Below are 23,512 nucleotides of genomic sequence, written 5' to 3' on the forward strand. Positions count from 1 at the left end.
CAAATGCTCCAAATGCAACTGTGAGCAAAAGGATTACCAATGCATTCTGTGAAGAGAATGTCTTAATATCTGTCGCATCTCCCTCTAAAAAGTATTAAAGAACGACATGGATCAAGTAGAACAACTTTCTGCAGACAGAAGGAAGAGCTTCCTCTCAGTTGACAAGAAAAAGAGCAATGGCTGTAGAACCATTGTGGGATTTTTATGTGTATTCCCTGTGGTGGCTTTGCTGGCTATTGTGGGAGATCCAGCTGGAGCTGCAGTTCAGAAAAGTCAGGTAGGGGAAAGGATCTAATTCTCAAATGCTTGAAAGGGGAGCGGGGACATCAAATATATGTGCATGTGTATTCTTTTTAGAAGACAGATAAATTCAGGAAGCAATCTAAACAATATGTAAGTAACTGTTAAGGAAACAAGATCTGTTTATGGCTGTTTGAGTCCCTTTTTGCAAAGGATCCTAAAAGCTAATTATGCATCCAAGTAGAATCAGATTATTAGAGATGTGTATGCAGCTTGCAGACAACCAGTGAATGCACAAAAGATTTGGGTTGTTTTCCCTCAGAGCTTTGCCTATTCTTCTGAGTACCTCTGCTTTCCCAGCCTAGTCTGATGCAGCATGCATATATTCTGATTTCCATAGCAGCTGACCTTTCCTAGGAACTCCAGAGGCAGGGCTCGTGGCGTGTCAGATCTAAACTGGGAGTTAATGCTGGACCTACAGAAACTATTAGCTGATATTAACTCTCTTTCAAGGTCCGTCCGTTAGCAAGATACGCTGGGACAGACTGGTCAGAGGGAACAGTAGGAAGGCTCTGGCACTCTCAGAAGCTGGTCTTAATTTTTGCTTTTAGCTTAATTTTAGCTTTTAATTTTATTTAAAAAAAAAAAAAAATCTTCTCTAAGTGCTTACATCCTCTCCTGCTGTTTGTGTTCATGAAGATCCAGGCAATAGCACCCCTTGTTTGCATCACATGCTCAGGGCTCTTATGAATTGATGCTAAGCCGCAGAGTTATGTTACTGTTTAGTTTATGAAAGGGGAACTGCATGACTAGGAGAGAGAGAGGGGAATGAATTACATTCATTACAACTCAGTGAAGTAAATTAATGGAGGTCTGACTGCACAGGGCAAATAACGCAGAGCAGGGATGTTGACCAGTGTCTGCCTTTATACACGTTGGTGTCTATTGCAGTTGTTGAGAGAGAGAGTTGAAGCACCTCTCCTTCTAGCACCTCCCAAGCTTTTTGAATGTTTGAGACCTTAACCCACTGCCGAATGGGTTTCCTCCTGGGAGCGGCTGACATCTTCTCCAGTTCTGAGTATTCCCATAGTCTTGGTTCTTTGGCATCCAGACAGATCCTTTGATCAAAATTATACTATGAAATTTTTAACTAGGTCATTCCATTTCTGTCAGAATCCTACATCTGAGTTACAGCATATGTGTGGTACCCCACCCTTCCCAATTCACTTTGCAACACATTCTTAATTAAAAGCATCCTGTTGCACCAGTGGTAGGTAGAACAAAGACTAGAGCAGAACAGAGACTGAGCCGAATGTTTGGGCGAAAGAACTCAACCCTCTGCACCTTTCTTGATCTAGTGACTGGGTCAGATACAGGTTTCAGTGATCGCTGTTTGGGCCTGAGTCACCCTTACTTTGTTTTGTATTTTGAGGATAAGTTCACTAGGGACACAGATTTTTTTTTTTTTTTTTCTTTTCCCCCTTGCTTGTTCAGCACTCATGGCCTTAGGGTTTTAAGCTCGATGGTCGTAGAAAAGACAGTAATTTTTCTCCCTTGGGGCTGCAGGAGTTTTCCTTGTAGAAGCAGCAGCCAGCAGGCTGTTTCTGACTATCTAATTTTCCTCTGCTGATACCCAAATGGGTTTAAAGAAAGAGCCTCAAGATTTCACCCTATGCTGGTGTAATTTAATAGCCCAGTGGCAGAGGAGGCAGAATGGGCAGTGTCCATTACTCAGCCTGTGCAGCTTACAGCTCAGTGTGTTATCATCAACTGGAAATGGCACCAGTTGGGCTGTGAATTATAGAGGCTAGAAAGCAAATGCACTGCCTGTTCTGCTGGCTTTGCTAAGGAGCAGGAGCATCATATCGCAAAGACAGACAGCTACTGAAGAGCGTTAATACCTTACCTCATCCCATAATAAGCTGTCAGAGCCCGCAGACTGACAGAATTCACAGTACTAGCAATCCTGGGCTATTCCTGACTGATGCCAGAATGAATGTGTAATCAGCCCCAATACTGGCAAGGGATCGTAGAGAAAACAACAAAGGCAGAAAGGATTTGCCTAATTCTACCCTACTTGAAAGAACTGCAAAAAAAGGGAAAATATCTTATTATCCTGTAATTATGAGCTAATCTTCTCCAGGTTTCTCTTACAGCTCCAACAGATCATTGATACACAGGCTAGCTGATCCTCCACCTTGTCTGTGCAGCTCAAAAGGATGCAAAATTTTCCGTTCGTATCAAGGGAAAATGGCATTCTCAGAGTAGAATCAGAGGTAAAAGCCACTGGAGGTGAAGGGAGAGGGACAACAGCCAGTGTACTCACATCACACATGCCTTGGTGAAGAAGGGGCTAGGCCTTGAGCTGAGCAAACCAAAAAGTATGAGTTCCTCAGCCAGATCCCTTAATACAGCAAACAAAGTGACAAAGGTTAAAAGGGAAACGTGATCCTGTGTGTTCTTTCAAGAGCAAACTGGCATCTGAAGGCTCCCAGGAATGTGATCAAATACCCTGCCAAAAGCTTGCAGCTTAGAAGGCAAGGTATCAGTTAACATCGCTGTCTCATAGGTGACGTTCTATGGCCCTTGCATTCCTTACGTTCAAAGACATTGCTGATTTCAAATTGTGAGTCAGACCCATAGCTGAGCTGGAAGAAAGACCGTCCTTCTAGGAAAGAAAGATACTGAGATCGGAACAAGATAGAAGCTAGCCTGGCTCAGACATGAGCGAAAGAGGCTGGTTTCCTGTTAGGATAGAGTCCCTCAGCCTTTTACCAGTCATGGAGAGATGCTAGTGATTTGGGCAGTATCTGGCAGCTGTTGCTTCGAGCTTCTTGTCTTTTCTTGCCATTTGTTTGCTGTGAGACCAGGGATATGCTATGTTGATTCTCAGAGCCTCAGCTCTTCCGTGAGTAAAATGAAGACAGCTCTTGCCTCCTGTAGAATGTGCTGTGAGGCTGAACAAACTCGTACTGGTGCAGCTTTTGTAACGTTGCCACTATACATATCGCTTAGTGTCTTGGGGCCTCTGCAGCAAAGATGACCAAGAGATTTTCAGCGTCTTAGTCCTGAAAAAGGGAGGCAGAGTGGGTGGACTTCCAGAGAACCATGTTGGATCCCACTCTTTTACCTCCACTACTCAGGACTAAAAGGCTTTTATAGTTTGAGTCAGACCTGTCACGAAATTTGATGTCTTTTACTGTATGATGGCTTTAAATGCACTCCAGGGTTTCCAGTGCTCCTATTTACTTTGAAGGCATTTCAGATCCACAATGCAGCTTTATAAAGAGCTCTCTGCACAAAGGGTTGCCTGTTTTACTCATTTGTCCGGTATTTCATTTCTTCTGTGGTGAGGCTGGAGAGCAATAGCAAAGTGAAAAGGAAATGAAAACTTTCCAGGAAGAGCTGCAGACTCACCGTGGCCAGAAGCCTACTGAGGCCTCATTTCTGCTCCATCTGTGCTGCACTCCGAGAGGAGAGCGGAGTGGCGGCAGTGCCCTATTCTGGAATTATGCAGCAGCTCAAGGGAGCCTACAGCACTGATCCTCTGTGATCCCGTGTTGAGGAGTGCTGCTCCCTTCCTTTCCTTGCATGTCTGATCTAAGACATGCTCCAAGAACTCCTCATAGCGTAGCCCCTCTTTTGCTCTGTCTTGGTTTTGTTCAGCACACTCGGAGCAGGCATACTTTGCAAAGCACTGACCAGCTGATGCACTAGTCTTGTCCCCTAGACACCCATAAAGGAGTACCGGTTGTGCTCCCCAGCCTCCAAATGTCCCATACCTGATAGTTTTCCTTTTACACTGTTCAATCCTGCAGTCTCTCCCATCTTTTCAACCTCCTGTTTTGTCTTTTAAGGAAGATGCTACATCACCTGGTCTTCATGGAGCGAGTGCCTCTGCTTTGCACGGTCCAGCTTTCCCACCTCGGCCTCCAGCACGGAGAAAACGATACACGATCACACCAGGGCACTTGAAGTGGGACCACTTCAACTTGACATACAAGTACGGACTTGCATTAGCCCTAAGAGTTACACTGGGGTCTGAGTTTTTCCTGCCATGAAAAACCTTTCCTTATGAATATCGCTAATCCATTTGCTAGCGAACGGATAGCTGCTAAAGCCACGCTAAAGTAGGAAGTATTTCTACAAATGCTACGCCTCTCGCCTCAGCTGTGGATCATGTGAAGCATCATCACTGCATTAGAAGCTAGTGGCACATATGGCTGCATGCTGAGGCTACTTACAGAAAAACTAACTGTTCAGGGACAGATTCAGGTGTCAGACAGGCTTCGCAGAACTAGGGACTGCCCTCAGAAGGTGGTGAATTGAATATTAACTCTGTCATGCTGGTATTTTTAAAAGAGCTCCGTATGAACCTAAATCACCACCGAAGGAAATTGTTGTTGAAAGGTTCTGTGATTTCAGGAGGACAGAGCTCTGTTAGTGCTGAGTGCTTTTAGGAATCTTTCTCCCTGTTGTCTTTGGGAAAGGATGCCAACTCTTAGATTACTAACAAATAAACAATAAAAAACCCTTGGCAATTCTAGGGTGAGCGAATGTTAACCCTAATATTTTCAGACATTTCTGCCACGGAAAGTGGCTGTCCAGATTACTGATTTCCAGCTGGGTTTACCACTGCTCAGAACCAGCAGCATTTCAGCAGTACCACACAGCCATAGGGTGGTCTGGTTTTGATATGATGGAGCTATGTGAATGTGCAATGCTAGTCCTGCTTTCAACAAGCAGGCTGTTCAGAGCCAAAGTTGATGGAGTCCTATGGATTTTCACACTGAACTGTTTCTCATTGCAGTCTGGCTCTACTGCTTGTGCTGGCATAAGGCAATGTCAATCCTGTTCAGTGTTCAGCCTTGGAGCAGCTCTCTTCCGTGCTTTAGCAGTGGCTGAACAGCCCCTGAAACTGTCCAGTGCGATGAGCTGTGGTGGCAGCATCCTGAAAAGATGCTTTTTCTCTCCGGGAAAATATTAATGGCATTGTTGAATGTTTTTCAGGTGACGTAGCGTGAGTTCACAGAGAACAAGGTTCAGGGAATCCCCTTAGAAACAGTTTCATAAGATGAGCACTGGCAGGTAGAATCAGACTGTCACAGTAAACCTCAGACTAGCAGGAGTCCTGGATGTTTGACTGAAGAAAGGCCTGTTGTTCACTCCTGGCTGAGAGTCTGCACCTTCCTGGGGACAAAAGAGGCAAATCAGTTTTTTTTCAATGTCTTATGTGATTACAAAGGTCCTTTTAATGTGGCTACTACCTCCAGCCACTCCTGACTTTAAAGTACAGAGCAAGCCCCAAACCTGACCTCTCGAGAGAGCTGCAATCACTGTTAAACTGCAGTGGCTTGAATGGCAGGTTACCTTGGATTTCAGAAAACGCGTGAAAGTGGCCTCTGGCAGTAGCAATGTGTGGTGCAGCTTTTTCTTGGCATTGGGTTGAGGACATCGTTACGGAGCTGTGAGGGTCTCTCTCACACTCTAGCTGTGGAAAGCTGACAAGGCTGTGACTGTGACGGGTGGGAGAGTTTTCTGTCACCAACTATCAGGAAAGGAAAGCGTTGTTTGCAGTGGGTTTGCCTGAGGCAGTGGAGGTAAGGAGTGAGGGCAAGCGGGGCGGGCAGAAGGACAGCAGCAGTTATGTCTGTCCGAGAGCTCTGTGCTAACCCCTTTATTCTCCACAGAAGCAGGAAGGGGAGTATCTCAAGGTCACCAAATGCAGGCTGGGAAGATAATTTGCAAGGTGTGGCTGATGCTGCAGTTACCTCTGTTCTCTAGTAGCTGTTACACCGTCAGTTACACAGAAGTCTCGTTGTAACTGTCACTGGCCTTATTTGCTCCATGTGCGGTGGTGGTTGTTGCGTTGTTCCGTGGGTGATGCTGCAGTGCTGATCAGTACATGTTGACTTCCCGGTGGGCAGCAGGGGTTAGTTCTGCCTGTAAGCCCAGACAAAGAATGAGTGGGTGGCATGAACCTGACTCCTTCACGCTGAGCAGAGAACATAGATCTCCCTTTACGCTCATCCCAAACAGGCTAAGCCTCACGATAGTCTTAAGTGTCCAGGTTTACACTCGTTAACAGCCTGGCTTGATACGAAACCTTCTGCTCCCTTTAGGATGTGCTGGGACGAAGGGAGAACATAAACAGCATAGCTAAAATACAACCAGAGGGGATAGCAGAATATACACAACTTTTCCCAATTGCTACACTTCAGGCAATTTCCTGAATGCAGATCTTCTTTTGGGACAAGGTAAGTTTCTAGGAGCCATCTATACATTTCCATGGTTCTGCCATCCTGCACCAGTAGTTTTCTTACAGTTCAGCTGTATCTATACCTGTGGCCTAAACAGGAACCTCTCTCGAGTCTCTCTCCCAAGTGATTGAGATTTTTTCAAAGGAAATAACTCGTTTTACTATCAAACCTTTAATACCCTTTGGAACCCTCTTTCAAAAGTTCTGCCTAAAAGAGTATTATAATTCAGTGTGTGCACATACATCGTAGCCTAAGTGTTATGAATAGGAGTTACGAGTCTGCTGCTGAAATGCAGTTGTTTCCTCTTCTAGCAATGCTGCACAACAGACTGGGAGATGTTAGGATAAAAAGAGTTTTCCAAGAGAACCTCGTCTAAAATGATGTGCTTGAGGAAGGACAAGAGCTGTAGTCCAGAACATGTGATTGCAAAGAATATCAGTAATATATTAGTCCCTGTAGGGGTTTTATTAAATCTTCTTAATATCCAGTTCAAGCTACTCCCGTTTTGAACCTATTAGAGTGAACGGAAAGACTTGATTGTCTGATGCAGCCTTGAGAGCCTTCAGCTGATGTTTGAGAAGGGAACAGCATTTTCCTGAAGTTGTTCTGTCTTCCTACAGAATCCTGTCCTTCCCAAGAAACCTTATAAACGCCAGGGACACACGCAAGGGACTAGCAGCTGCGTTCCGAATGTGGAGTGAAGTTTCACCATTCAGCTTCAGAGAAGTGCCACGCCACGTAGCTAGTGACTTGAAAATAGGTAAGACTGCACGGGCTCCTGTGCTGACAGAACACGGTTGCGTTTGTTAACTCCACAAGGGACTTGCAGAAGTTCAGTACGTAAACCAGGAGTTCGGAGGCAGGAGACAGTCCTCCTTTGCTGTGTGGACTCAGCAGGGCCTCTTGGACAAGGATTGGGGCATCGTTTGCCTTTCGTTAGGTAGAGAAACTACTTCTAGTTGCTCTAAAAAGATGTTAATTTCATAATTAACACTTTCTGTGAATCTTGCAGTCAGGAAGCTTTACGTATTTGACAAGAACTAACCCTCAAAATCTGCCACTGGGACAGGATTCTCTCTATCCCACAGATGGGGAAACTGAATATTGAAAGGTGAAATGACATATGCAAGGTCACACAGAGCCAAAGAGCAGGTGACGGATTCCAGCTTGTTTATGGTTTTAGTCTCCCTTCTGTTGATCCTGTTGAAGCACCATCTTTTCTCTGTCCTCTCTCTCCTCCCCTCCCTTCTGCCCCTGTACCACTATGCAGTAGTGACATCCTTTCTCGGGCCTAGAAAAATGTTAGTGCTGAGGCGTTATCTGCTCAGTCTCAACTCCGGATGTAAATTCTTCCTGGGATTTATGGTCTGTGTGAAATAATTATTTCCTGTGCAGATGGCAGCAATATTGAGATTTACCATTGTTTCGCAACATGCTCTTCACTCTGGTGTTGCATGACGCTACTTACAGGCACATGATACGCCTTCCCGGGGGCCTGTCCGGCTGCCACATGTGAGCTCCAGGTGGCCCAGTTGCAGCGGACGCAGGGTACACTGCGATGCTGTTGTGATGCTAGCAGAAAGACAGCGAGCAGCTATGACTCTAAGGCTATCTGTTCAGGTTTAAAATGGAGCAATTACATCCTGGGGTCATCATCTCACTGTCTAACTTCTCTCTCAAAAAAAAAAAAAAGCGTCCATGTGGTGTTGCAAAAAGAGCTCAGCATTCCTTTCTGAAAACTAGACTCACTTGCGTCCATTGGAAACAGCTCTAAATCCAGGGTCATCACAGGGCTGAGTAGAGTTTGCATCACAGAGCCATCATTCCTGACAATCGCTTTGCATTTATTTTTCCTTTTGTGGCTCTGTAGGTTGGAAAACATGTGGATACCGTAAGAGATTTTTTACTAAACCACAAGTTTATGGATGTCTGTGTCCTGGATGGGCTTACCCTGCTAGATACACTAAATCTGCTTCTTTTTTTACAGGCTTCTACTCTATCAATCACACAGACTGTCTGGAGTCTCTCATTCACCACTGCTTTGATGGAACAACAGGGGAACTTGCTCATGCCTTCTTCCCACCCAACGGGGAAATCCATTTTGATGACCACGAATACTGGATATTGGGAAATACACGGTTCAGCTGGAAAAAAGGTAACACGTGTCTCGGGGAGCACATAATTAATGCCTGTAGGATTTAGGCTTTAGTCCTTGTTCTGGGGTTTACCCAGTATGGGAAAGAGCCAACAGAAATGGTTGTGATTTTCTGTAGTTTTGGAAGTTGTTGGCCTTGCTGTCATGTGACTGAACTGCTATAAGGGACCATGTTGGGTGGCAGTGCCATCTCCTTCTGAATAGTTCAGTGGACTTGCTCGATAGCTCAGATGCATATTCAATAATTACGTCTGGCTTCTGCCCAGGCAGGTGCATCTCTGAGAAGGGCCATGTTGTATTACTTCAATACTTTACTTGCCGGCATGGCTGTTTACATTTTAGTTTTCCTGGGTCTGTAGTCATTTTTGGGTTTGTGGGCACCTAAAAATGTCTGTGTTACTTATAGCTTGGCGGTTTTTTTCTTCTTGATTTTTTTTTTTTTAAGCAATGTCAAAACTAAATTTAAATTAAAAGCAGATGGTCCCTGACTAACTAGCAAATTTGGTTCATATTATATGACCAACTCAGTACTTTTTTTTGAAAATAAGATATTTTGCTTTTCACCAAATAAAAACAGAGGAGGGGAGATTTTAGGTGACACAGAGGGACTTCTCCTATCCTTCTTGCTTTCCAAAGCACAGCAACAGATAAGATCTAGGGACAGAGACCTAGGAGAGATGATCTTTAAAGCAAGAATGTCAGTGTGTATTAATTTATTATGCAAGATATCAAGATAGGTGTCAGTAATAACACCTCTTGTGAGTCGTCCTTCAGTTAAAATCCACCTCTGCTGGAAGCAGGCTTCAAGATGCTTCTGAGAAACTTGAGTTTGACCTATAGGCTATGGGAGATGCCGAGGTCAACTGGAGGCCCTTTCATACTGGAATATTCCAGCTAGCAATCTCATTCCCGAACAGCCGTTTCCAGTTACAGCTCTGGGCTGTGGGAACAACGTTCGCAGGAAGCTGATGAGAGTAATTAAGTATTACACAGGGCACTTGCCTTCATTTCAAATATTGCTGTTTCAGAGCAGTCTTCCTGTAGTCTGGCAGAGCAGCTGTTTGAAATTAGAAGCATGTGGAAATAATTGGCTTGTCTACTTGCACCCAAGCAGCTACAGAGAAGATGAAACTTGGGCAACCTTTGATGAGACCATACTGTCCTTGTGCTAAAATATTTCCTCTGGTTTTGCACCAGGATTAGCAAATGTACTTCACTACACAATGCCAGCTGCTCTTCTGTTTCTCTTGCAGGTGTTTGGCTTACAGATCTGGTACATGTAGCCGCTCACGAAATAGGACATGCCTTAGGACTTATGCACTCCCTGAACCCCAATGCCCTCATGCACATCAACGCCACTTTGACTGGGAAAAAGACCATCTCTCAAGATGAAGTCTGGGGAATTCACAGACTTTACGGTAAGGAAGGCAGGGTTGTGCTCTGGGCTCCTCTGTATAAAGCACATTTGCCTAAAGCATCAGTTGGATCCTGTGGAGCTCTCGGTGTTAGACCCTCATTGTTTGGCAGGACTAGGCTGTAAGCCAGTGAGCAGTAGGCAGGAGGAATCTTACTCCTTTTTATGCGAAGTAGAGCTACAAGGAGGTGTAGCATTGTCTGTTTCCAGCACTACTAGCTTCAAATGTGATAGCCAGGAGGCTGGAAGTCTTACAGACTTCATGCTTCCACCTCCCCAGATGGCAGTTCTGAGTAAAGGTTTCAGAGGGGTCAGTCTACTCTGTCTTCAGACTGCTGTGAGCTGCCTCTGCAGAGGCATAGGCACTGTGTGTGTTCTCATATCCCTAGCTCATTATGCCCCAGCCCAGCAACCAGCTCTGGGCATGGACGCTTTGGGCCTTTTGTACTGTGGCTTATACAAGAACAAAAGGCTAATTTTTAGCCATGGAGAGCCCTGACATGCATTTGTACATTTGCAAGCATCAGGTGCACAAAGGGAAAGCTCACATGCAAAGGAAGGGGGAAGGCAAACAGCTGTTACTCTTTTGGATGGACTCAGATGTATTAATGCAACATGACAAAACTCTCTGCAAACCAAACAGGCTGTAGCAAGATTCTCTCGAGCTCTGACACATTTGCCTGCTACTCTTCAAACATTACCTAGTGTAGGGCTTAGAAATAGCAACTCTCTTGAATCACTGATGCTACTGCATGAACGTAGCTCAGTATCTATCTAGCCCACTGCTCATATAATAATGGCACCCTGCTCTATTTATTGTACTCCTGTTTTAGATTCCTTCCTGTCTCAGCTCTACCACTTGCACTGAACAATCTGATTTAAGTGAAATGTCAATTTGTTTCTCAGAAGGAGCAGTCTACCCCAATCCCTCTAATGCCTTGTCTCCTGTTTCAGGGTGTAAAGACAGATTATTTATGTGCCCATCATGGGCACAAAAAGGTTTCTGCGAGAAACGCAGGAAGTTGATGAAAAAACACTGTCCATCTACCTGTGACTTCTGCTACGGTATCTAACTTTTCTTCTGGGATTCTTGGTGGAGTTTGCACAGAGGGAGGAGGTAAAAGTTAAGCAGTGGTTGCTGCAGGGATAGGCAGGATCTTAATTCCACACTAAAGATCAGTGGATGCAAGTGACTAGCCCCATCCAGCTCTAATGAGAAGCAGAGCAGAGATGGCCTCATACATTTGAGCCAAGATCAAGGCTTGGAAATAGGAAGCAGCTTTTATGTTTAAACATTTGTGGACTAGAACATTAAACTGTCCCATTCCTCTCTAGTTTAACTGAACTAATGATAGGGAGTTTCTGAAAACACAGCTGCTCCATGTGCCTCAGACTGCTTCCCTTTTGGACCCAACTGAGGAAGTGAGGTGCTGATGTGTTAAATTCAGAGATAAGAGATGCAGTACAGCTCCTGATGCAGTGATGGGACATAGACAAGACAAATGACAACTCAAGCACAGCTGGACTTGAGCTGCTCTGCAGAAAAAGAGATAAAGTATGTTAATCTGTCTATCTAGTCTCTCAGTTCTATGAATCCAGATAGGGGACTAATGCAGGATCAGGTCAAGTTACTGCAGCTGTGGAACTAAGCTTCAGATAAATACTTACTGACCTTAAGAAGATGTGCCATATAACTAATACCTCTCTCTCTCTAGTAGAGAGGTATTTTTTTAGACCAGATTAATGCAAAGATGCAGTCAGATAATTACAAACCCATGTATTCTAGGGGACTGTTCATATACTGAACGTATACTCTTCCATATATATGAAACAGGCAAGTGGTTTTTTATCCATCTCTGTCAGTTTACATGCCACAAAATTGTTATCTTTGCATATGAATAACATTACATGTCCATCCAAGGATTGCTCAGTAGGAGGCATTTTTAGATTAATACTTTTAAGGTTCCTTAGGTGGTAACATTATTCCGTGAAAGTGTTTTGCAATGACCAAAGCTTGATAATGAGATATGCTAACTTTTGCCATTTCTTTCTCTCACCTCTGGTGGATAGAATTCCCATTTCCAACGGTCCCCCCTACTCTGCCCCCACCAAGGACAAAAACCAAGACTGTTTCTGAAGGCAGGAACGTCACCTTCCGCTGCGGACAGAAGATAATTCATAAAAAAGGCAAAGTTTAGTAAGTGCTCTATCATTTATTCCAGTCCTTTAGGAGACTTTGCAGCTTACACACCAATTATGGAATTAATGACAAAACAGCGTAAATAAGAATGCGGTTTATCTTCTGGAGCATGTCACTGTCTCACTTGGCACCCAGAGTAGAAAGAGGGGTGGCTGGCTAACTGAGAGGGGAGTGTGCAAATATTGTTCGTAACATTGCAAAGCATTTAGTCTGAAAGCAGAGCTATCAGAAATGAGCAAGCCGAGTTGAAAAAGGGTAAAATCCAATTCACATATATAGCACAAAGATAATTCTTACCACCAAGTCAAATTCCCTGGCCCATATTTTGCAAAAAACCACAGTCTTAAATTTACCCTTTCAATTAATAGTTTGTTAGCCCTTACTGATGTACAAGCATGTTATTTCTGGATGTATCTAAAACTGAGAGAGATATGCCCAAGTCCATGAGTTAGTTTTGGCTGAGGACCCAAATTCCCATCAACTTTCAGTAAGATTCAAGCCCCTACATTACTCAGGATAGTGCCCTGAAATATGTAGTAAAACTTAACCTTGTTTTGTTAAAGTACCATCTGTGCTGTACACTTACTGAAGCAAAACTTACTAGGAGAAAGAAGAACCATTAACACATATTGCATTGTACTGGACATTTTGTAGTTTAATTTCTATTATTTTTCTTATGACAGCTGGTATAAAGATAAGGAGCTTCTGGAATACTCATATCCAGGTTACTTATCCTTAAATGAGGATCACATGAGCATCATTGCAAATGCAATTAATGAAGGAACTTACACTTGTATAGTAAAGAAAAAAGAAAGAATCTTGACTACTTATTCCTGGAGAATCAGACTGAAGCACTAACGAGGGCCCTGGAATGAGCACTTCAATTACTGCTAGTTCTGTTTCAAATTCAGAATGTTTCTTTGGCATTTTATATTTAATCTCCAGTAGTGCAACTGAACTTCTAAATCAGCTGCTTCCATACCTTGGGCAAAAGAGACTCTGAGACTTGATTACTGGAACGTAGAAGTTTTCCAAATTAGTTTTAGTGATAAAGAATTTATCAAGTATGTGCTGTACAGAGAATTAAAAATTTTTTTTTAAAAAAGCAAAGTGTCAGATTTTGCAGTTAAACGTTTATGTGGATCACTGCGGACTGCTGAAAAACAAGAACATAACTCTTCATCAAACAAATGGATGAACAGATTGATGGCTCAGCTATGTTGCAATAGAGGCAGAGGTATTGTGGAAGGAAAATGGCCAGTTATGCTCTGTAAGTGTTTTGCTGTTATTTTTTTAGATCCTGGTGCATAGAACTAGAAGAACTTACAAAAAAAGTGTAAGACCTAATATTTTCCTTTTTCTTTTACTTATCTGGAGGAGGATGTAGGGTGACAACAAACCCCTGCTAATTATTCTATTCCACATTTTGACATGTTCAGTTCAAGTATCCACAGAACATCTTTTTTCCCCCTAGCCGCTTTCCTGTGGTTTGTATTTATTACTCGTGTAATCTTATCCCAATATACTATTTACCTGCATCAGCAGCTCCTCATAACTTGTCCTTTAGGTGTCTGATCAATAAGCCTCTTGACTCCTTCAACAGAGATGAGGTAATTTCCATCACTGTCCTCCCCCAGTCACCCAAGCGATGAGGTAAATATGCCACATCCAACAGGAAAATAGCGTTAGTATTGGTAGGCAAAGCCTAGTGCACTCAAACTTATCTACAGCAGCGGAGCATTCATTTGCACAGTTAGGAATCCCTGACAGTCATTACATTTAGCAAGATCCTTATCCAGTGTTAAAACAGCCTACGTTGCTCTTTGCTTAGGTTCATCCTTTTTCAGTTGTCCTCTTAACCTCTTGAAAGAAGTTTCTTCCTACTTAAAAGCACAGCAAAACTGCAAAGCATCTCACGTACCGCGGCACAGGTCAGTCGCCTAGGAAGACCTCTGTATTAGAGCAGAAAGGCTCCATCAGCAAAATTCTCCTCTGTTCTAGGACAGCAAAAGAGCAAGGGAAAAGAAAGAAACTAATAATTACTGTTTGTCTGGTACAAATGCAATGACTATAATTTTACTGGCAGACATTTAGCACAAACTCTGCACATCTTCATTTAACAGACCAGAGCTGCACCATATGGATCTGAGCATCTCTTCTCAAGGCAGCTCTGTCTTTGGGATTTGGAGAAGAGAAACAAGGACAATGAGCTGATCATCGTAGTCTTCAGTAACTATCACAAGGGGATGTCAACACTTCAGCTGCAAGAAGGCTTAATCTTTGGGTAGATCCAAAGTCCTTCATCTCACTTATCACTACAGCATAACAGTGTCTTTTAAACATATCATTTATGATTACCAGGTTTCATACAATTTCTCTGAATACAGTTTCTTTACATTGCAGTAACCTACCGCTATCTCCGTAGCGCTCTCCAACTGTCTGATGCTTCTGGCAGGCAGTGTCCACACTGGAGTTTGGGGAATAAGTGAATGCACAGGCAGGGTAAGCACTGATAGCTAAGGCTCTGCTTTGCCACAGATACCCTGTGAGATGTTGGCCACCGTCAGAAACTGGATGTTGACCCGAAGGCCAGTGGAAAAAGAAAGCAATTAAACAAGTTGCAAGCTTAAGACAGACACCAGGCCACTACGCAGCTCTGCCATTCCGTCCGGTACGCCCACGACACGAACGGCATGGCACAGCACTCCAGTATGCAGATCTGCTCTATCTGCAATTTCAAGGCTATCTGGTCGCTCAACAGAATTGTCAGGAAACAAAACACTTGATTTTCTGTAAAGAAGCCAAGAAAAAAATTAAGCTCTCCCCATCCCCCTGCACAGGCACACTACATGACACAGCTTCCATTTGCTGAAATGCAGATTTGCTGGTATGGAAAACAGTTCACAGATTTGGTGATATCCTCAAGGTAAGCAACAAAACTTACTTTCTCTTAGATTACAACTTGAATTTATAAAAATAAACCAACAACAAAATAAGTACCTAAACTACAACAATCCTGTGATTCCACCACACACTCATGCATTGGAACTTCACGCTGGCATCAGTTGTTTAAAAAGACCTAATTTCAAACTACTTGGATACTGTGATACTGTTCCTGGTGAAAGAGACCATAACTTTTTTTCCTCACCTTACCTGCCTTTGCAAAGCTTATGTATGATTAAAAGCAAACAACTCCCCATCAGTGTCAAAACTGTTTGCCCACGTTGGAAAGAATGTCTTCTGACTGTACACGAAGCACCTGTCTAGAAAGTTAAACAGCAATGATCTTAGCTGGTGGTAAAGCACAGTTAGCATTTCAGTATCGTTATGCCCTTTCACTTCTCACATATTTATTTTGCATAAATAAATAAGCTTAGGATTCAGTTTTACCACCACAGTTAGCTGAGAGTACGGCACAGTATAAAACTTAAAAGTGCATCTTTGCATGGACAGCTAAGCTCAGGATCATAAAAAGGCAAGCACTCTATGCAAAAATAGACAATGGAGACAAAATAAAAGCTGAGATGCAGTAACCGAACAATGTTGCGCTACTCAGGGAGAGCTGCTATTTCCCTTCTACTAAAAAAACCAAACCTGGAGTTACACGTATCTCTCATAACGGTATTAAATTTCCATTGCAATCTAGTATTAGGTTTTCTTTGTTTTACTAAAACTATCCCAGCTTAGAGGAATAATCCTTTTTGTCAGGAACATGGATCTTCCAAGTGATGGCTGCAACAATGCCAAGGCAGCTAGGAAGGAAATAATTCACAGAGTGCAAGATGCACAGCACAGCTTGAAATACAAAATATGCAGTCATGTTCTAATCCTTTAGAGCTTAGCACAGGCCGTGGCAAAATGGCTCTCCTTTCCTGTACTCTGCCAGATGTAACAAAAAAAAAACCCCACAATCCTGCTTTACCATGGGTTATTGATCTCCACCTATGAGGAATCTTGCTAAAATCATGCATACTTCAGTTACAAGACTAGTAATAGAACTGTTTCTCCTTCAGTACTAGGCAATCAATCAGGCCTAGAGAGAAAATAGTTTGCACTCCTCCACGGGGAAAAAAAGAAAAACCAACCCTACTGTTTTCAATATTTAACACAATGTTAGTACATCCCAATTCCAGTTCCAAGGCCTTTACCGAGAAAAACCTCCTAAAATGCACTGAAATTGATGGAATGTTTATAATTTAAGTTAATCCTTGTACTGGACTGGTGCCCAGTTCTGACTGCACGAATACCCCAGTATTTTCCACATCTTCCTGCTCCCAGAAAAGAATGATAGCATTATAAATTAGAGACTCAGCAGGCTGTAATATTCCAACATGATTCCTCTAGTCTTTCATCTTATGAGAAAGGACTGGAATATGGCATTGTACAATCAGTAAAGCTAAGCTCCCCTTTTTACGGAAAAAGGGCGTATTTAAAAGAACTTTCTATAGAAAATAAAGTTTCAAGTCTCCATATTAAATCTTTTTGATTTATAAAACAACAGAGTACTTCTTTTGCACCAGTGCCATTGTAAATACATGTATACAACACATCAAACAGTGTTCAGCTCAGTAGTGCACCCAAAAATCTTGCCAGTGAGTATCGAGCCCAACCCAGCAGGAACCCAACCCTCTCTCCAAGGCACGCAGCAGGAAAGAAACCTCAGAACTGTTATGGTTTTTTGCCCTAACTATATTCAGACACATACAATTTACTTTAAAAAAAAAAAAAAAAAAATTGTTTACCCAGGCTGACAATATGCTGTAATAGTGTCAGCACAGATTTGGGGGCAGTGGGGAGAATAAGTTTCCACTCTAGAAGACTTAATGCCACCAACATCCAAGTTTGCTGCATGTGAAGAAATGACATCCTTCACACTGTTAAACAATTAAAAATGTTTTTTAATTCTACAAATTTACAAGGAAAAAAAACAAAAACAAAACAAAACAAACCCAACGAAAAAACAAAAAATAAAACAGAAACTGTTCTGGGATTGTACTTCAAGTTTTCCTTTGTCAAATTTTGTAATGATCCTTGGCTTTTTAGGTTAATTCCAGTCCTCTAATGGAATGCAGCAGTTAGTTATACTCCACACCCAGCCAAGAGCCTTTGAATCTGTGATGACAGTTGACTTTTTTCCCTGTGAAAAAAAACATCTAGTCCCCCTGACGTGAAGAACAGAACTGGGGCACGCAGAAATCCACTCACATGAACGGTTTTCTTCCCACCCCCACCCCCCCTTTCATGTTGAGTTTAAAACTTGAGGCTGAAACCAGGTCCTGCAGCAGATGCTCCTTGATTTGTGGTGGTCAGATGAAAACCTGTGTCTTTCAGATCATCATCACCCTGTGAAAACCAATCACAATTAATTTATCAGGAAGTGTCTGTGCAGATGTATTTACCTCTCCAACACAAAAAACTAAACAACAACAAAAAATAAATCTAAGTATCTCTAGGAGATGAGAAACAAATGTTTGATTTAGTGGCATCATAGCTAAGGTCGATGCAGAGTGTTATTCATGATCTTTAAACATTGCTATTTTAAAAGTTGTCTTTTCTTAAAGGCACCTGAAGTGTATTCCTAGTTTGCATACCTACTTTGACTGCACATACAAAAGATGAAAAAAGTTTGTGAACACACTGTGTAAATCAGTGTAAACGACACTTATTCAGCATCTGATGAAACACACTCCGCATACCCTCCACGTCAATTTTTATACCCTCAAAAATCAAGGCTGAACAAACTTTTAGGCTACTTCATCTGTTAAATTGGGCACAACAACCGTACAGTGCCATTTCATCTATGCTGAGACATGGAAATAGTAGTAAGAAGTTGATACAATTAAGGCACCCGAGTGTAACATGCCATACTTACAAGGGCATCTTTTTCAGCCAACTTTTTTTCAAAATGGGCAGCACAATCCCCACAGATAGAACGAACACCAGCCTTGCCTTTTTTGAATTCTCCTCCAAATATTGGAAAAAGGAGACTGTTTCTATCCACAAGATATGCATAACTTACCAGGCTTTGGATTTTTTTCAAAAATAAATTTGCAGCTTTGAAAGCTTAGTAGAAAGTGTAAAACAATGCACACTTTCAAAAGAAAAACTGTTCTGCACTGTGATAAAACCAGGCATCATTTCTTTCTCAGATTATGCACTGAAATTATGATTCTGTGAATACAACAGTAATTGGACCTGCCCTTTGAGAAGGAACAGAGGGAAATCTGGACTTCTATAGTGTCTTTTTCATGCAAATACAGGTGAGTCTTAGGATCCCAAGCCCCAGAAGGCTAACAAAATGCAGTCCACATGAACTTTTCCAAAATCAGGATTTGGACATGTCCGAGGACATCAGAAGTCTGTGTCAGTTGCCTCGATCTGCTATGCTTACCAACTGACTGTATCCAAGGCCTCCCTCGGGTGGTCGTGGGCTAGTGCCACGTTTTACCCTTTGTTGTTCACTTTTTGCTGGCCAGGTGGGAAACATGGAAGGGTCAATAGGAAGGGGAGTCTCTCGGAAATACTCATGCTTCAAACCATCTTCAGCAGTGATTCTTCTGGCAGGGTAGTATGTCAAAAAGCTGAGAAGAATTTAGGAAGACAAGGAAATAGGGAAGAAGAGAGACACAGGGGCAGAAAGAAGAAAAATTTTAGCCCAAAAATTATCAATTCTTCAGAAACAGAACTTAGAATTTTGATTTTTAACAAAGAATTCTACTAATGGGTATGATCGCTGACATATGGGCGATCTAACATAGCTAGCCGATTTTAAAAGCATGCTTCCTCCATGAACCTATAATTAATGGAACTGCAGCTGGAACTACATATCAAAAGTAGCTTTTGTAGGGATCTGTTTACAGAGGTATAAATCGTTAGACACCTGAGAACCTATGGGTAGTCAGATATAGCTCAAAAGGGATCCAGGATGGTTCAGTTAAAATATTTTACAATACTGCTTTGCTTTTTAGAGAAGGCAACTGAGATTGTATTGATACACCACAAAATATTGTAATACAGTGTAACTTACTGTACAGCTTGTGGTTGATTACTTTAAACCTTTCGCAATACAGAAACATGTTTTACTGTACTATCCATTCTACCAAACAGTATTTGGCCCTGACTGTGTAAACGCTTATATATCCAAGATTTGTACGTGTTAGGAGTTCCACTGACTCATTCCTACATGAATACTATAGTGTTGTCATTCTTACCCGAAATAATGAAGACATAGCCCTGTCATAACCAAAGCAATTAAGAAGTAAGTGACACTGATGCGATATCCAGCTTTATTAAGACAAGTTGTGCTTGGACCTTCTGAAAGGTTATCCAACTTCCAATAAATTATTCACAACTCATTAAAAAACCTGGAGCAGCATAATTCTTAAAAATTGGAAAGACTGAAAATCCCCCCCTTTTTAAAAAAAAAAACAAACAACAACTAATTTTTTTTAAATTTAATTTTTTTAGATGGAGACAAGTTCTAAGTAAGATCTGAAACTCAATCATTTCTACTACTTCATGTCATGAAGTTTAAAGGGAGGGGAACAAAAATCAAGCCATTGTCAACCCTTGAAAGAAAAATGAAGTGGAATGCAATCAGAATGCACCAGTAGTTAGTTAAAAGGACTGCCAGAACATCAGATGTGACAGAACTCATGAACTTTGAAAATCTAGGAAAAAAAACAAGATTGCTATTTTCCTAATTCTTTAATGGGATCTCTAGAATGTACTGCTTTTTTTCCTTTTTGCAATTGTAATATAATTGTTTTAACCAGATCCATCAGCAGACTGCATGATAGCTGACTCACCACATAATTAAACCTGACATGAATGAGCTAAAACTACTACTAAAACATTTTTCTATTCTTCTAGGATACAGGTGTGCAAGAATAATCTTGGACTGAGGTTTAACAGCAGGTGTTAAGAGCATGGTACACTGAATAAAGCTGTTGTGAGAGAGTGAGGAATAGCATTGCAAGGAATGTCACAGACAAACTTCAAATGCATCAGCATGTTTTGACAAGGTTAAATGCACCGAAATACCATGCTTCACTACAAGTCATTTTCCACCACTACCACAGCATGTGAACACATTTTTCCAAGGATACCCTAGAAGCTAGCACTTACTTGTTCATCAGATCAAACCCCTGATCAGAGAGGAGTGCTCCAAATCTCTTGCGTAGATTGTTATAGGGATATTCTGTGAACGTCATCTTCTTTACTGCTGGCAGCTCATTGTAACCAGGCCAGATTTTTTCGCTTGGAGTACCCAGATCCTGTAAATTAAAGTATCTCCTTAATAAACTCATTCTAGAGTGCAACCCTTCTGCTTATTCATTATGTAGCTATAGGAGTTGGTAAGTATCCAGAGAAAACAGACAAAACACAAATCATGATCTTAGCCTCCTATAAGCATTGTAAAACAAGAATCAGAGTAACGAGCCTTTTATTAAGGCTGAATCTCTATCAAAGAGCATCAAGCACTTTTAATTTCTTACTACGCTAATGTACCTGCCTCTAAAACCAGTCAGTTAGAATCCAAAGTTGTTAAAAATGTTACCTTAAAAACTTTGTTAATCTGGTCAATTTCTGACTTCCCTGGAAACAGTGGTTTCTGCGTTAACAGCTCTCCAAATATACACCCTACCGACCACATGTCTATCGCCGTTGAATATTCCTGAAAAGAAGGAATAAATTATACCTTATAAAATCAGTAAGATGCTCACTGAGTTGTTTGGGGTTTTTTTGTTGTTATTGTTTTTGGTTTGGAGTTTTGTTTGTTTGGTGTTTGTTTTCTTTAAAGATTCTACCACTCTGAACAGAACACATACAATCATTCCAACACCCAAGGCACAGGTCTCAACTGTATTTATTTAAAAGTGAAAAGTACTGTGAATTATGAGTAATACCCACATACACAAATATTTCAGGATGAAACATGAAAGTCTCCACAATGCTGCCTTTCTTTTTCACTCACAAACAGAGCATCACAACTAGCAAAGCTTTCTAACTTGCACTCTCTTTCACAGAGATCCTTAGCCCTTATTTTGCTACAAACAGCAATCTCAGGTTATGGGCACAAGACCTGGTCTCCATGGTACACCTCTTCTCTTAAATGTAGCCACTTCTATTACAAAAACATCTTTCAAAGATAGCATAGGGCTCGTTTTACTTTTGCACCCTTTTTTTTTGGTGGTAGCACAGTATTTATTTTTGCCATGGTTCTTGTCACTGAAGCCCTACAGAACCCTACTGATTTCATCCAGGTTTCAGTTATGAAACAGGTAATCAGTAGGGGAACGTTGCCAGAATATTGCCAGTACCTTGTTCTGCTCTCAGATGTCACAAATTTTAGACTAAGGTTAAAAAAAAAATAAAAATCCAGCTGCCTGAGATGACAGTGACAGTTTGCACCAATCCAGGAGAAGCCCAGCAGCACTACCGTATCAGCATTCTAAAGGAGAAAAACTCAATCTGTCACCCACCCACCTTTTGTCTGTGGAAGATGGAACCTTTTTAGCTGTGTTATTAGGAAAAATAATACTGAAGATTCAGAATTTCCACCTCTAAACCAATATAAAGAATCAAGCATACTCATACTTTGTTCATAAATTATAAAATAAAGTTAGTCTGAAGAGTCATTCCTCTAGCAGCCAGAGGAACAAGGAGAAACATACCTTAGCTCCAAGCAACAACTCTGGAGCCCTGTACCAAAGCGTCACAACCACTGGCGTGTAAGGCTTCAGTGGAGATCCGTATTCTCGGGCTAGTCCAAAATCTCCAACCTAAATGAAAATTGGTATAGCAGCAGTATTTCCAACGTTGACCATACTGTTTACTAACAGTGCCAATGTGTTGGCCACGCTGGCTATTGCACGGCTTCCAGCCTTCAAAAATAGCCACGCAGAACACACTGTTTCTCATGGGCTTTCCTTGTCTTTTTCCACTGAAGGGAAAAAACATTTTTCCCTTCCTGAGGCCAACTAAGAGTTCCTGTTATTGATCACCTTGACAGAAAGCTTATACGGCAGGGGAAAAACAACACCGAACAACAACAGATGCTGACTTCAACTTTGCAAGCAAGAAAAAAATTCAAAGTCCAGTTTTCCTGAGAAAGGGAAAGGCTTAGCAACAGTAACAGCTGTAAGATGTAAATAATGGCTATATACAATTGGCATCTAAAATTTAGAAGTAAAAATTGAAATGTTATGTCCTGATCTTATTAGTACTGCTTTTCTCTTAGATTTTTGTAAGAAGTCAGTGAAAGGATAGATAGATTTTTAAAGTGTGCAACTTTTTAAAAGACTTTTTCTTTGTAAAGAGAATCTCCATCTCCACCAGTAACTGTACAGTTCAGTACTGCTACAGAGATTTATATTCTTTATTAAGCCTCACAATCTCTCAAGTTGAAAGAGCAACCCCAGTTCAAATGCTATGATACTGATACAGAAAAAGTAAGTAACACTGTCTCACACATATGGTATGCTGCATCACCAGGAAGAGAGCACTGTTCAGACTTCTAATCACGCTATAAAGAATTCAGCATTCACTAGACCATGTTTATCAGTCACATCCTAGCATAAATCTTACAGTTGCGGCAAGGCAGTCTCTTTAATACTAAAGTTCACTCTTTCGCAACTGTGTGTTTTACAAGCCACACCTCTTAAAGGCTAATGCAAAACATTCTATCCGGCTCTTCACATAGCTATAATGCAGTGTAATTCTGTAATGCAAGCTGTTTCATAAGCGTGGTATATTTAATGTAATTCTTACTTTTAAAATGCCTGAATGACTGAGCAACAGGTTGGAAGTTTTCAAGTCTCGGTGAAGTATCCAGTTGTCGTGAAGATGCTTGACTCCTCGCAGTAACTGAATCATCAAGGTTTTCACTTCACCTGAAATGATAAAAAGAAGCCAAATACGTTAAGAGAGGAAATCTATCTTTAATTTTTTTTTGTTTGCAAAACAGGGAAGGAGGCAGGGGGAAGAAAGAGATGTCAAGTTAAAAGCACAGTATAGACTGCACCATAAAACAAGAGCAGTTAAACCCACAGAGCTGCCAATAAAGCAAAATTAATTTGGATAGCTGGAATGCATCCAAATAATACTCAGAAATTAATGCCTCTCAAAAACACAGGAAGTGGCCAAAATTAAAACCCAGTGTTCTTTTCCAGTTTAGCACAGGGGAAACTCCCTCAATTTCACATCTGAACCTCCACTTCACCCTAAGCATGCAAACTGGA

At 41.6% G+C, this 23,512-nt stretch overlaps 2 protein-coding genes across 4 annotated transcripts in view; one reads left to right on the top strand and one right to left on the bottom strand.

Annotated features, from left to right (window-relative positions):
• On the top strand, window positions 1-13,456 carry MMP23B (matrix metallopeptidase 23B). The gene is made up of 8 exons (XM_076356306.1): window positions 1-277; window positions 4,098-4,243; window positions 7,121-7,260; window positions 8,488-8,655; window positions 9,909-10,073; window positions 11,024-11,134; window positions 12,140-12,266; window positions 12,953-13,456. Exons 1-8 carry the CDS (start codon window positions 107-109, stop codon window positions 13,125-13,127), a joined length of 1,203 nt encoding a protein of 400 aa, XP_076212421.1. The 5' UTR covers window positions 1-106; the 3' UTR covers window positions 13,128-13,456.
• LOC143169111 (cyclin-dependent kinase 11B) overlaps window positions 13,425-23,512 on the bottom strand; it is a 21,515-nt gene continuing 11,427 nt past the window's right edge. For all 3 annotated transcript variants that reach the window (XM_076356305.1, XM_076356304.1, XM_076356303.1), the window contains 6 exons: window positions 23,043-23,164; window positions 21,947-22,054; window positions 20,830-20,946; window positions 20,397-20,545; window positions 18,661-18,850; window positions 13,425-17,612 (listed from right to left, as the gene is read on the bottom strand). In XM_076356305.1, the coding sequence (XP_076212420.1) occupies window positions 17,520-17,612; window positions 18,661-18,850; window positions 20,397-20,545; window positions 20,830-20,946; window positions 21,947-22,054; window positions 23,043-23,164 (779 nt within the window). In that variant the 3' untranslated portion in view covers window positions 13,425-17,519. The remainder of the gene's footprint in view (window positions 17,613-18,660; window positions 18,851-20,396; window positions 20,546-20,829; window positions 20,947-21,946; window positions 22,055-23,042; window positions 23,165-23,512) is intronic.

The sequence above is a fragment of the Aptenodytes patagonicus genome, chromosome 19 (assembly GCF_965638725.1).
Source record: "Aptenodytes patagonicus chromosome 19, bAptPat1.pri.cur, whole genome shotgun sequence".
Taxonomy (NCBI): domain Eukaryota; kingdom Metazoa; phylum Chordata; class Aves; order Sphenisciformes; family Spheniscidae; genus Aptenodytes; species Aptenodytes patagonicus.